Source organism: Toxotes jaculatrix, chromosome 21 (genome assembly GCF_017976425.1).
Source record: "Toxotes jaculatrix isolate fToxJac2 chromosome 21, fToxJac2.pri, whole genome shotgun sequence".
NCBI classification, from domain to species: Eukaryota; Metazoa; Chordata; class Actinopteri; family Toxotidae; genus Toxotes; species Toxotes jaculatrix.
This window is the reverse complement of record NC_054414.1, coordinates 18050316-18063773: the sequence shown is the minus strand read 5'-3', so window position 1 is coordinate 18063773 and position 13458 is coordinate 18050316. Positions and strand designations below refer to the sequence as shown.

Below are 13458 nucleotides of genomic sequence, written 5' to 3'. Positions count from 1 at the left end.
TTCAGGGCATTTTCGTGAGTAAAAGGTCATTGATGTGTTGTTCTGTCAAGGTGTCCTTGATGGTGTCACTTTGGTGATGGTCAGATTTAACATTGGTTTTGATCTAAGAGCTTTTTAATTAGATATTCACTGATAAATCCCTGTGACATTCATTTGCACAAACCAGATCAATCTTCATTCCCACCAAAGATAAGCACACCCTCCATCCCAGCATCTCTCCTGTCCTTCCCTTTTCAAAGTCTCTCTTTTACATTAAATGTGCCCAAATAATAAATACATAAATGGCAATAAATTAGGTGTCAGTAAGTAGTTATTAGTAGATGAAAATCCACCCCATCATTTAACAGCTTGACAAACATTACAGTATCTCAGAATGTTCTCAGGCCTGTGGGATTTTCATCAAAGATATGGCACTGTTTTAACATTTTCTATGCTGAATCATAAGCACAAAATCAAACATCATTCCAAAGTGGTTGCAACACAACCTATCGACATAAGTACAAAAAGAATTTCCCTGGTAAACAAATAGCCTATTTTAGCAAGCATAGCTAAATAAACTAGTGTCACTTTGTTCACAGCATTCTCTAATGCAGATGCAGTTGGTTTATAAATCAAGTAAAAAGAAGAAAAGTAATAGTTGCTCCTGCTCTCCCAGGAACTCTGTAAAATTGCATGGCACACGTGCAAAACATTACATTTCTAAGTAAAAAAGAAAAAAAATCAAAGAAAACTTGTTTCAGAAACGCAATAAATAAGCCTCCATAGGTGTAAGCCTCTGGGGAGTAAAACATCCATTAACTTGTTTTATTTTTTTTTTCTAGATGAAAATAAAGTAGGTCTTTCTGAACACACACAGTATGACCACTCAACACTGGCCACATGTCCTCTGGTTGTTGTCTTTTTATCAAAAGTCCCACAATGTAATGTTTGCTTATTGTCCATCCAATCGGCCCTTGTACTGTAAATGTCCTGTTGCGGAGTCACAAACAGAAACCCACAAAAATAGCGATCCAGCCTTGATGGCCCCTGCTGTTTTTTCCTTAGATGGCCAGATATGCATTGCAGCAAAAAGTGTCCATCGTATCCATGTGAATGTTGGGGACGTGGGTGTTGGCATTCCAAAGAGCCAGGGTTTGCAGCCGGAGATGCCTGTTCATCCATGATGCATGAAGAAAGCCAGTCAGGCGATGGCCCTCACCCTCCTGCAGTAGGCAGTGCACATCACAACAGTCAGAAGGTCACTGGTAGGCTGCTGAAGCCTCAGTCCTGTCCACATTCAATGCTGTAGATGTATGCTTCCTTTTCTAATGTTGGTTTTTTTTTTTTGTCTTTTTTTGTCTGAATTGTTTTTAAGATTTTCAGTATTTCATATAGATATATATCTGTATATTAGCAAAGGATTTACTCAAGTCTGGCATTTTTTTTTTTTTTTACATCATTCTCTCTCAGGCTCACAGAAAATCCATCCTTGTGTGAAAATAGAATTTGGTCTTGATAGTTACAGGCAAAAAAGAGTGCTCTTGCTCTTTCAAACCCTATGCCCCATTTTCGGTGACCATCACAACTGCTATACCTCAAACCAAAATGCAAACCCCAGCAAAATAATTAAACCTCCCTCCAGAGTTTAAGATTCTGTTGTTATAAATAATACTTCCAGATTGGTCTAATCCCACTGCAGTTTGGAAAATAATAAATAAAAAGCACAAATTGTCTTTCAAACTTGTCAAAATGCCAGACTGGAGTATGACCCACCCACCCTGACCCCTCTGCTCCCCCCCCAGCATCCCCTCACCGGTCCAGGCCAATGAGCAGGCGGCTCCTCTCCTCCTCCTTCTGGCTCTCGTTCTTCAGGTCGGCAAACACCTGAGTGAAGTAGTGTGGGTCGGAGTTGATCTGGAGCATCTTTGCGCTCATCAGGTTGATGATGGAGAGGCAGCGGTCCCAGAAGGTCTCCTTGGAGCTCTCCACTAAGAAGGGCTTGAGGGGGTAGGAGATCTCATTGCCCATGTAGGAGTAGGACAGGTAGAGGCAGGTGAGCAGCACAGCCTGCAGCTCGTGCTCCGTGGCCACCTCGGAGGAGACCACGTCACGGCACAGCATGTACACAAAGACCACATTAGCAGGGGTGATGAATCCCTGGTCCTGCCAGCCTTGGAGCAGCAGGGAGCGGTCCACGCTGCGCAGCCACAGCACCGGGTCAGTGGGTGACAGGTGTTTCAGCCGGTAACAACGCCGGCACAGAAACTCCCCCAGGCAGCGCAGCAGCTCACTGGTGGAGGCCTGGACAATCACTCTCTTAGGGGTCCCAGGGGCCACATTGGAGTTGGTCAGGGGGGCCTTCTTGACAGACGATGCTGTGTTGTTGGAGCTCTTGGTGAGAGCTGGGGTGCTCTGATCCTGGGTGAAGGTGGACAGGTTGGCACAGGACTGCGACTTCTTCAGGTTTTCGTTATTCAGGTGGGTGACATTGTTCTGGTAGGTGCCATTGGGCTGCACCTTCTTGGAGCCTTTCTTCTTGGCTGACACTGCTACAATTCGCTTCCAGGGGAGCACGTTGATGAGCGAGTGGCGCTTCAGGTTCTTGTCTTTGGCATTCTTGCTGTTCTGGACAGCCGTGTAGTGGCCCACCGTGGCCGGCCCATCCTCAAAGAGAGCTGCCTTTCGGTAGCTAGGTGACAAAGACAGCACGGTTCCCATGGTGAATGCGGGGAGGCGTCCAGGGGCTTCAGCCGCACTGGGTCAGAAGAGCGTCTGCCAGGGGAGATCCTGAGGGTCTCAAGCCTTCAGTGCTTCTGGGAGCTGGGAGTCCCGGGCTACAGGCTGCTGCTGGGCATCTAAAGCCGTGAAGGAGATTGTCCTGTAAACAGCTCTCTGAGGGGATAACGATCACCTCGACTGAAACAGTCTCTGTTGTGTTTCAGCTCTTTGTCTGCGTCTCCAGATGGCCACTGCTGGAAACAGAAAAGATCAATAATCAGAAAAATAATTGGTGAAGGGTCAATTCACTTTAAATTAGCCTATCTATGTTTACAAATAGCAAAAAAAATTGTGTTGATCTGATATTAGCTCTAAAATTATTCAGCTTATACCAGATAATATCACAGTTATCAGGTCTGTAACGCTCTCATGAACGTGTGCCTGAGTGGTTTATCTGACAGTACCTCAGGCTTATTAGCAGTATTGATTTGACTCAGTAAGTGGTGGAATGGATCAGCCTATAGGCTAGCTTATACTAATTAATTCAAACGGTATAGATCCCCCTTTGCTGCAAAGGCAATCATCCTAACATTGAAAACATTTTAGATTGTTGTGCGACAGCAGTAGATTATAGAGCACGCGGAAAATTATAATGATTTGTGTGATGTGAAACAGCTAATCAAAGGAATCGTACTCCACATTTAATTGAAGATAGATTCTATATCGTAAACACGTGAACATTTTATAATGAGAGATCTATATTTTATGGGCAATGGCCGACAAGTCACTCTCAGCCATGCGCCACCCTCGCACTAAAATGGAAGACTGAAACGTAAACACCATAATAACAGGTGAAGGTCGCGTTGGATGTATTCAGGAAAGCCAAGGTCATATGATTTACCTCCGTTTAAACTAAGTAAACAATGGGATAAATGATTTTTTTTTTGAACGACATATTTTCTTGCTCTCTGCAGCCTTTTCACGTGAAAGACAGTCGATGGATCGACTTTGCTCACTTGCGCAGGATCCGAGCTGCTCGATGCTTCATTCCATCACCCTGTTATCAATCTGATGATGAACTGATCAATTGTGGAGGAAATTCCAAAACAGCAGCTTCAGCTAATGTGAATTAAGTGGAGTATAATGATAGGATTTATGGGGCTTTCCCTCCGATGAGGAGTTGTGTACATCGGGTGCTCTCCATGGTGCTGAAACTGAGCGTCTGCGTCGAAATGAAAACGTTGGCCATAATAGGCGGTGGCTTAAAAATGAAGAAAATCCTCATTTCCCCCCCATATCCCTTAATATATCACACTAGGTCGGCCAATATGATTGTATAAAGCTTCACATCCCTATTTCTTTCAATTAATTCCCATATTTTCATGGCTGGATGAAGCTGCGCATCACCTGTTTTCAGATATAACGAATCCTCGAATCTGTGAAACCAAATGCACAACAATTTCAGCACGAATATGTTCCAAAATCAAAACAAACTTACCAGAGCTCCAGCTTAATGAGAAAATAATTGCGCTGTAGAGATGATGCTCCTCGTCTCAAGCCTGTTTTTCCTTATAAAAGGCGACTAAAACATAAAACCATCTCGGAGAATATAAATGCAACACAGAAAATAATCCGAGCCGAGGCAAGAAGCAAGCATTGAATGAACACGCCTGGTGTCGGCGGTGCGCAGACGATGGTAGGCAGTTGTGGAATGGATGCTCAGATGAGGATGTGCTCCTGGTCCTCCCGGCCGTGAGATGCGGATGCTGCGAGGGATGATGTTGTGTTGTGTTGTGTCACTGACTGTGTGAGGATGGCTGACGCAAAGGCGGTAGTCGGGCGCCGCTCTGCGCTCTATGCGCGGTGCTGTCTCTGCTGGGAAACAACTCCGCCTATAGCCGCACACACAGGCGCTCATGCAAACTGAACTCAGTGAACTCGTGATGTGTTTTTCTTCATGACACCATTAGCATCAGCCTTATCAACTAAACTGCATTCCCCTCTTTGCGTATATGAAGTGAGCTGGCAACCATAGGTTTATATAGACAAGCTTATATTGTCTGAGTGTGCGACCAAGTCCGTTTTAATCGTCACAAAGGGTTAAGCAGCAGTCTCAATCACTCTATATTCTCTATGTAGTCCTCCACTGGAGGTTTGACCGTGTGTGTGAGATACGCTAATATGAGTTATGGTTAAACCATAATTTTGCCATTTTGGCCTGCTGTTGTTTTATTCAGCGTTGGACATCGGCCATCCATTACAAGTATGGTAGAGATTCCCCTCTGACCACAGACACAAAGAATTTTACTCTTTCATTTTATTGTTCAAATAGTATTTTGTGTGTGTGTGTGTTTTGTTTTTTTTTGAACATTTTTTTATTCAAGGAATTGTCCTGACCGAGTTATACCATGGGTTTTCATATGCTATGTTTGTTTTTCTTTAATAAACAAAATCCTGCAATTTAATAGTACTAGCCTATATGGTTTCAGAGGAGGTAGCTGCTATTTTAGATGCTTTCCCACAAGAATACATGGATTTGATGAAATTAGACATTTGTTCTTTACAGATTATTAGAAACAAATGTCTTAATGTGGTGAGTCTGGGTGTAGGTTTTTAGCCAGATACAGTGGATGTAAATTTATATTTTATTTCCAGCCAAGATGACTCTGTATTGTCCCACTATTCACAACAGAATAACTTAAATCACACATTACAAACACGGTTACGATTAGCTCCAATAACTTGAGTCATTAGGAGAAGGAGCTTGTGAGAAATGTTTGCGAAACCTTCTAAAGGAAAAAAAAAAACTCTATTTCCCAAAAGCCTTTGAATCCTTTCGTACACTGACGTCACAAGCGCAAAGTAACGTAGTGCACGCACGTAATTTTCATTCAAGCAGTATTTGAATAAGGAAGATGGCGGCTGCAGCAGTGGTTGAGTTTCAGAGAGCCCAGTCTCTCATTAGCACGGACCGCAACGCCTCTATCGACATTCTCCACTCAATAGGTGGGTGTTAAGCTGGTGTTTTGAGGTGGACACTGTCCCTCTGACCATCGTGATTTGAAAATGTTCAGTCAGTTCTCGGCGGTGGGGTAATCGTGCTAGCTAGTGGTGTTCAGTAGCAGGAGCCGGCGCTGTGCCGTGCTGACTCACTGCTGAACGGTGAGCAACGGTAACTGCTAGTGGATGTTAGCCAGTTAGCTCGTTAGCAGCTTTGCTAACTGTAGGCCCGGGCTAGAAATATGTAGTAGTTACCAGTAATGTTGTGTTTTGGACACTCTAGTGTGGTCTTGTGATGTTGTGTTACAGACCGCAGTGTACAAGCTAACTACCATTAGCTCTAATTAAGACTGACATGTTAGCATGATTACTGTTGCGGCTAACGTTATTAGCTTGTTGTGAAAAGCCTCAGACCTGTGTTATCCACAGTCAGTGGGACAATTGTGACTAATTGGCCAAAGGTTTCTTGTGTGTTTGTGATTGCGTGCACTTACAATCAAATGGAAATTTTATTACTGTCTACTGTAAATAGTTTTTACATTTCTCATAGGCACCGCTGTCATCAAATTGCCTTGTCACAGCAGCCCATTAGCTGTCAACTGTCCCGGCGTTTTGAGTAAACATTTATATATTTCCCAGTAGTGCTGAAACGATTAACTGATTAAACTGGTAGTCATTTGTTAGTTAATTAGTTCACCAACATTTTCAACAGCTGATTAATCAATAATGAACATAATTCTTAATTACAGCCCTAGATATCAGATTGATGTGTGGGTGTAATGTTGATACTTAAAAGTCCAGAACTGACTTAAAATACCAAAGGATAGCTCACAACAGTTCTTGAAACTTAAGAGGTTGCATCATGTTGGGGTTTGAAAGAATAAATTGTGTCTAATATGAACTTATTCCCTCTCTTTAACAGTGAGGAGAGATGTTCAAGAGAACGATGAGGAAGCTGTCAGGGTTAAAGAACAGAGCATCCTGGAGCTGGGGACACTCCTGGCCAAGACAGGACAGGCTGCAGGTAATGTTTAAACTCTGAAAGGCTTTGATGAAGTTTACATGTACATGCATTTATTCAGTGCCTATTTTTGTTTTGCAGCTAAGCCCAAAGTTAATATCTAATCAATCTCTTCTTACTGGGTGGTATTATATCACGTTTTGTGTCTCTTCAAATATCCATGATGCATATCTTTTGGTGTATGTCTCCAGAATTGGGGGGTCTGCTGAAATTTGTGAGGCCCTTCCTGATTTCCATCAGCAAGGCCAAAGCAGCCCGGCTTGTCCGCTCTCTGCTGGACCTTTTTCTTGACATGGAGGCAGCAACGGGGCAAGAGGTAGAGCTGTGTCTCGAATGCATTGAGTGGGCCAAGGCTGAAAAGAGGACCTTCCTGCGACAGGCTCTGGAGGTGAGGATTAGTAAAGTCTTTATCTACGCCATATATACTGTAACATCAAGTGTCTTCTGAAAAACGCTGCAAAAGCAGCATGCCTCACTGCCAGAATTGGCACCATTAGATACCTGCTGGTAAGGCAGAAATAATGAAGGTTATTTTTTTGTTATTTCAAACAGGCCAAAAATGGTTTGCTGCAGATACAACCTGCCACCAACAGCTGATGTATTCATCTTCTCAGATAACCCAGGTTAATGCTGACATACAACAGCGTTTATGATTAATGATAGTGAAAACAAAAGCGATATGGGGAAGGATCAGATTTAACATGTTCAGACTCATGGAGCGGGAGACTCTTTGATCTCAGGCAGATTGTGGTGGAATATTTGGTTGTAGGTAGATGTGCAACACCGCCACTGTGGCATTACTCTTGGTGAAAAAAGAAAATGAAAACAATAAACTTGATAAATGCGATGAAGCTAATGTGTAAGCTTTGCCTGAAGAAAGTGACAACAAGAGGTGCTAATACATCTGCTACACACTGCTATCTATGATGACATCACCCTGCTAAGCAGCCAAAATGGGCTTTGTGGCCAAGTGACTGCCAGCAGGTTCGCACTCACAGCCAGAAATATCTGGGGCTTTTGGCTGAATTACAAAATACAGGATCAACAAAATGTTGTATTAGTACTCTGCATAAAATGTAGAAGAAAACTATGTAATGAGACTGTGGCGTGTATGAATGGATAGGAGTAAAAAAGATTAGAGGAAACTTTCTTCATAGTGCTGTGAGTGTACCATGAGCTCAGGCTTAGAGAGAGAAGTCCACCCTAAAAAACTGTTCTGAAAAACAGGAATGCTTTTGCATTTCTGTTCTGAACATCACGTTTGAACCATGGAAAAAAAAAGACGTAAAATTTCCTTTCATGCTTAATATTTTGCACCATCATTTAACATGTTTGTCTGCCAGCAGGAGCCTGAACAGTAAAGAATGTGAAGTAGTTTAAGGATGCTGCATCTGAAGTGAAATGATCATCACTTATGTGCATTAGTGTGAAGTTTTACCTTTGAGAACAGTTGGTCCTCCTCCTCTTTCTGGCACTTTTTGTAGCAAATGCAGGAACTTGTAATTTAACAGATTCTTCCAAGAAGTGTGTGGGTGGCATTTCAGCATCTTGCTGTTTGCCATAAATATCTTGATAATGATTGACATTTTGGAGGGCCATGGGATTTGTGCACAAGGTCCCATTCATCATATTTCTATGATATTTCTTTATCCCTTTTTTTGTTTGTATCAGCTGCAGACGGAAATTAACTAGTAGCTAAAGATTTTTTTCTGTTTTAAGAAGTAAAATATGGCTGTAAATATAAATAAATAAAAATAAATAAAAAATATATATAAATATTTTTAAAAAAGGATAAATAGGAACACAAAGAAGCTGTGGGGCATTTTTGGGCCCTGTTTAGGTCGAAGCTAAGGTACCTGCTTTTGATTTTTGTTATAACTGGTATCCTGGTAGTTTGTTCTTTCAGGTCCAGGATACTTGCCACAGCGTTTCTATAAGGCAATAGATTGGCACAGCTGCTCTCTGCTTGTCTAACAGCACTCTGTCTTCTTTCAGACACGGCTGATCTCACTCTATTTTGACACCAAACGATACCAGGAGGCCTTGGCGCTTGGTGAGTGCTGAGAGACGGGACTTTCTTTTAGTAAATGGCAACATCTGTCTTCCTGCATCAGGGACTTAACATATCTATCAATCCTGAATACCACACAGATGTTTTCTAGACCACCAAGAAACACAGATACTTTCAAAAGATTTATTTTGTTCTTGCAATCGTCTTTCACCAAGTGTAAAAACAATTTAGCTTATTAATAAACAGAAAGAACAGCACATGTCAGCTGTTTTCAAAGTGTTGTGTTAAGTTACTGCAGCAGTTAATGTGCACGACATTAACACTCGTTCATTCTCTTTCCCTCAGGCTCCCAGTTGCTCCAGGAGCTGAAAAAGATGGATGACAAGGCTCTTCTGGTAGAGGTTCAGCTGCTAGAAAGTAAGACGTACCACGCTCTCAGTAACCTGCCCAAGGCCCGCGCAGCCCTCACCTCAGCCAGGACCACCGCCAACGCCATTTACTGTCCCCCGAAGCTCCAGGCAGCACTGGACATGCAGTCAGGTCAGATGTGTTCAGTGTTCTCACTTCCAAAGCAGAGGTGTGCCTCATAACATTAACAATAGCTCAGCTCCTCTGCACTCAGTCTTATTATTGTGTGATTGAATCATACACCAGATAATGTTATTCAGTTGACTCTTTCTTCCTTTTATTTCAGAAAGCATGTTGCTCTATAAAGCTATGAGCTTTTGATTAGTCTGGTTAAATTTTTAAATTTAATGGTGGTTTGCAGTAATAAAAATTGTGTGGTCACGTGCTAAGAATTAAAACTTGATTTATATCATCACAGTATAATTAACGTGACTCGAAACCATTCGCTAAGCAACTCGTTCTCAAGAGTGGCTTGAAAAAGGAGTGTGTTCTTCTGTGACTCAGCTCATTTTACACTGATAACTATCTCAGTGTCAGACAGTTGGTGTTTACTAATGTGACAGCACAAGAGCTGGAGGTATGATAGTATCATGCTTATTCGTGGCTTTGCAGCATCAGTGTGAAGTGTAACAAAGACACAGTTTATAGTTCATAACTCCGTAATTTCCAACATTATGATTAAGTGGTCCTTCAGGCAACAGCCGGAGAAAATCAACACACAGTTTTTCTTTGGATCATACGTGCACACAGCAGCGTCACTGTTTATCTATAGCGCCAGCAAGTTCCTCCAGTTTCTGTTGACATTTCACATTTCAGAGTGACTGGCGTGGCTTGTTTTGGCTATGGATGGTAACTATCGTGCTGTGTCGTCTCTGTTGCAGGGATCATCCATGCAGCAGAGGAGAAGGACTGGAAGACGGCCTACTCCTACTTCTTCGAGGCCTTCGAGGGCTACGACTCCATCGACAGCCCCAGAGCCATCACAGCACTCAAATACATGCTTCTGTGCAAAATTGTGCTCAACTCGTGAGTACTTCTTAAACTTACAATGTTTTAATATTTAAACTACCTTAACATTCATGTTACCTTTGAATCATGACCCATTATTTGATTGTTTCTGTCTTTTTTTTACTTTGCTCTCTCAGACCAGAGGAGGTACAAGCCCTGATCAGTGGTAAACTGGCCCTGCGATACGCCGGCCGACAGGCAAGTACCAACCATTTTCTTCTCATAACACACTGGGCAAAGCAGGGGTTTAATATATTTCAACTCTTTGCACACATCAGTTGTTTTTTTGTTTCTTTTTCCTGAATATTACATCTGTTACACAATAAGTATGAATAAGGGTGAAACATAAAACAAACATACTATCTGAACTGTATGAAATGCAAGCTGCTTTTGGGGGAACCTTCTCAAACATCTTGCACATAAAAAAATGCTGCCACTAAAAGAAAATGACCTTTATTGTGAACAGCTCTGTTCCATTAAGATTTTTTTTCTGTAGAATGACAGTTTTCTTCTTCGTCTTTACCTGTTTAGACAGATGCACTGAAATGTGTTGCCCAGGCCAGCAAGAACAGATCATTAGCAGACTTTGAAAAGGTAAGAACCCTATCTGTCCTATTGATGGATTTTCATTCAGATAAGACAAACTCCATTTAGGCTTTTTGGTTTTGTTTTCTCTTTAGCTGCTGCTCCTGTTACCTGCTGGTTGACATAAACAGCACTGGCAGAAATTAACTTTTGCTTCCTAGTTTTTAATTTAAATTATTGTGCCTGATAATTCCTAATAAACTTTGTTGCTTAATACGCAGTGTATTATAATGGAGTTTTTGTAGTTTTCTGCCTCAAGTTTTTAAAAACAAAGTTTTGTGTTTTCCAGGCCCTAACAGAGTACAAAGCAGAGCTGAGGGACGACCCAATCATCAACACTCACCTGGCCAAGCTGTATGACAACCTGCTGGAACAAAACCTCATCCGGGTCATTGAACCATTTTCCAGAGTACAGGTAAGGAATTTCTAATCCAAACCTGACAAAGGAAACTTGCCACCGTAATTAATTTGATTCATTTGATGTACTTCTCTCTCTCTTTTCAGATAGAACACATATCGGGTCTAATCAAACTGTCAAAGGTAAGTATCTGCAGCTATCCAGTTTTTCTTGAGCATTACAAGCATCATCTGTAACTCTTAAATTTGGATTTTATTTTTTATTTTTTTATAGGGGGATGTTGAGAGGAAATTATCACAGATGATTCTGGACAAAAAGTTTCACGGTAATTAGAATTGTCTCTGCACGTACAAACAGACACATGCACCAAGAGACCTCAGTGCACTGTAATGTTTATTTTATGACACTGCTGCAGGAATCCTTGACCAAGGTGAAGGCGTCTTGATCATATTTGAAGAGCCCCCAGTGGACAAAACATATGAAGCAGCCTTGGAAACAATTCAGAACATGAGCAAGGTCGTGGATTCACTTTACAACAAAGCCAAGAAGCTGACATAGGTAAGAAAAAAAACCCTGTAAGGTAAGAAACGTGTCTTTCATGCTCTTTCATTCTTCTCTGCTAAATGTTATTTTCTTTCTCGTCCTCAGAGTAGATTGCCACGGCAGTGCGATGGAGGAACTGTGTGTGTTTGACCAGCGTGTGTAACATTTTAAGAAGGGGACAAGGGAGAGCAACAAAAAGTCCCACAAACTGCAACAAACAGGATTCCCCCATCAAACTCCCCCTCCTCTCCCTCAACGGACAATTTCATCACTTCTTGTTTTTTTTTTTGTTTTTTTTTTCCACTTTAATTTTGATATCTCTTCAGGATTCTGTATAACACTCAGCGGCCAAATCAGGCCATCAGGGAATATTGTACAACCACAATAAAAAGATTAAAAGGTTTAAGAATACATATATGTTTATATCTGGTTGGGCTTTCCAAGCCTTAAGCTGACTCCACCGCAACCTCAAAGGTGCAACATTGACCTCTGTGGCCTCAGACTCTGCCACCAACTGTGTGTGCAGAAATGAGGCTTTCTCCTTGTCCATATCTTTCAGAAGCACACTGTTCAGTTTTTGGAAGGTTGGGATACTCCTTAGGATACTGAATTATGGTCAGAGAGCTCCCTCTAGCTCTCCTTTTCTTTTTCCTCATCATATCAATGCCAACAGTTATGTCCCCACTGTATTTCAGATATGTATTAAACTCTATTTGTTTTTGGTTTTGTGTTTATTTTTTCTCTCTTAAAAAAAAAAAAAAGAAAATCAGATGGTTGCCACATTTCTGCCCCTCCTGCTTACGTAAGTTTATAGAACAGACAGGATGCCATTACACCACTAGTGCCACTTTTTCGGCGCGTCTGTTTGCCTCAGTGTTTGGGTGCAATATGAAATCGGAGGGCAGAGGTGAACAATGCCTCTGAGCGTCTGTGAGTTATCCCTGAGTGAGTAAATCTCCATTGTTAGTTCCTAGCACTAGTGTGGTATGCTAGTAACCAAACAATTTGTATGGTTTTGATTTTTTGTTTTTGTTTTTCTCTTCTAAAGACATTTTCAAAATAAATATTTTGTATTTTAAGGATTTTTGTCTTGTCTCTTGCAAAAAAAAAAAAATGCAGATGGTAATTTGAGCTGTTTCATTGTTCACTGAGCTATGGTATGTGTTTTAACAGTATGAGGGTGAGAAAACTGGATTTTCATGCAAAGTGCATTTGAAATGCACTTAATGATGGTAATGTGACATGGAAAATGTATACAGTAGTTAGGTAGAGGTATGTCTTTTGTTTTCCAAAGGAAAAGTCAAAGGGAAAGTGTCTGGGCAGTGAGAAATATTTAAAATTAGCCCTATAAAATACAGAATTCACCCAAGAGTCTCTTCCTCCTGCTGCTATACTTGTCACTAATTTGAAAAAGGAACCTCACATCAAAGGGCATTAAATAAGTTTAACCGACAGCTTTTGATTGTCTTTTATTTATAAATTTTTTATAAATTTATTTTATTTTATTTAAACTCCTAACTGTAATTTTTACACAACCCATGTTGTCAAAAGTGGGTACAGACATTTTTTTTTTTTGGTAACTGAAACTGCTTTTCTGTCTTAGTTACATTTCATCACAAGCAATAGAAGATTCATCTGTGGACCATTTCATGGACAGGTGCTGTTCTACAATGCCTTTTGAGAGCTAGACCTTTATCACGACAGATAAAAGTTTTCTTTATAACATTAAGACTCAAGTACGTGCCACAGACTGAAGGATTTCATTTCCTCCTTTCAAGATTTCTGATGATGAGAAGCACAATCATGTTATTGTAATAGCAACTGTAA

At 41.2% G+C, this 13458-nt stretch overlaps 2 protein-coding genes across 3 annotated transcripts; one reads left to right on the top strand and one right to left on the bottom strand.

Annotated features, from left to right (window-relative positions):
- Nucleotides 1-1788: 1788 nt before the first annotated feature.
- cdk5r1b (cyclin-dependent kinase 5, regulatory subunit 1b (p35)) lies at nucleotides 1789-2697 on the bottom strand. The gene has a single exon (XM_041029176.1). It carries the CDS (start codon nucleotides 2695-2697, stop codon nucleotides 1789-1791), a length of 909 nt encoding a protein of 302 aa, XP_040885110.1.
- A 2896-nt stretch (nucleotides 2698-5593) lies between these two features.
- psmd11b (proteasome 26S subunit, non-ATPase 11b) lies at nucleotides 5594-12457 on the top strand. Of its 2 annotated transcripts, none has more exons than XM_041029413.1 (13): nucleotides 5594-5703; nucleotides 6620-6721; nucleotides 6910-7106; nucleotides 8714-8771; nucleotides 9075-9269; nucleotides 10019-10163; nucleotides 10283-10343; nucleotides 10677-10739; nucleotides 11020-11145; nucleotides 11235-11270; nucleotides 11362-11413; nucleotides 11504-11646; nucleotides 11742-12457. In XM_041029413.1, the coding sequence occupies exons 1-12, from the start codon at nucleotides 5613-5615 to the stop codon at nucleotides 11644-11646; spliced, it is 1269 nt and encodes a 422-aa protein (XP_040885347.1). In that variant the 5' UTR covers nucleotides 5594-5612; the 3' UTR covers nucleotides 11742-12457. The 2 variants fall into 2 exon arrangements, with proteins under 2 accessions (XP_040885347.1, XP_040885346.1); XM_041029412.1 differs by having other exon boundaries at nucleotides 11737-12457.
- Nucleotides 12458-13458: the final 1001 nt, after the last annotated feature.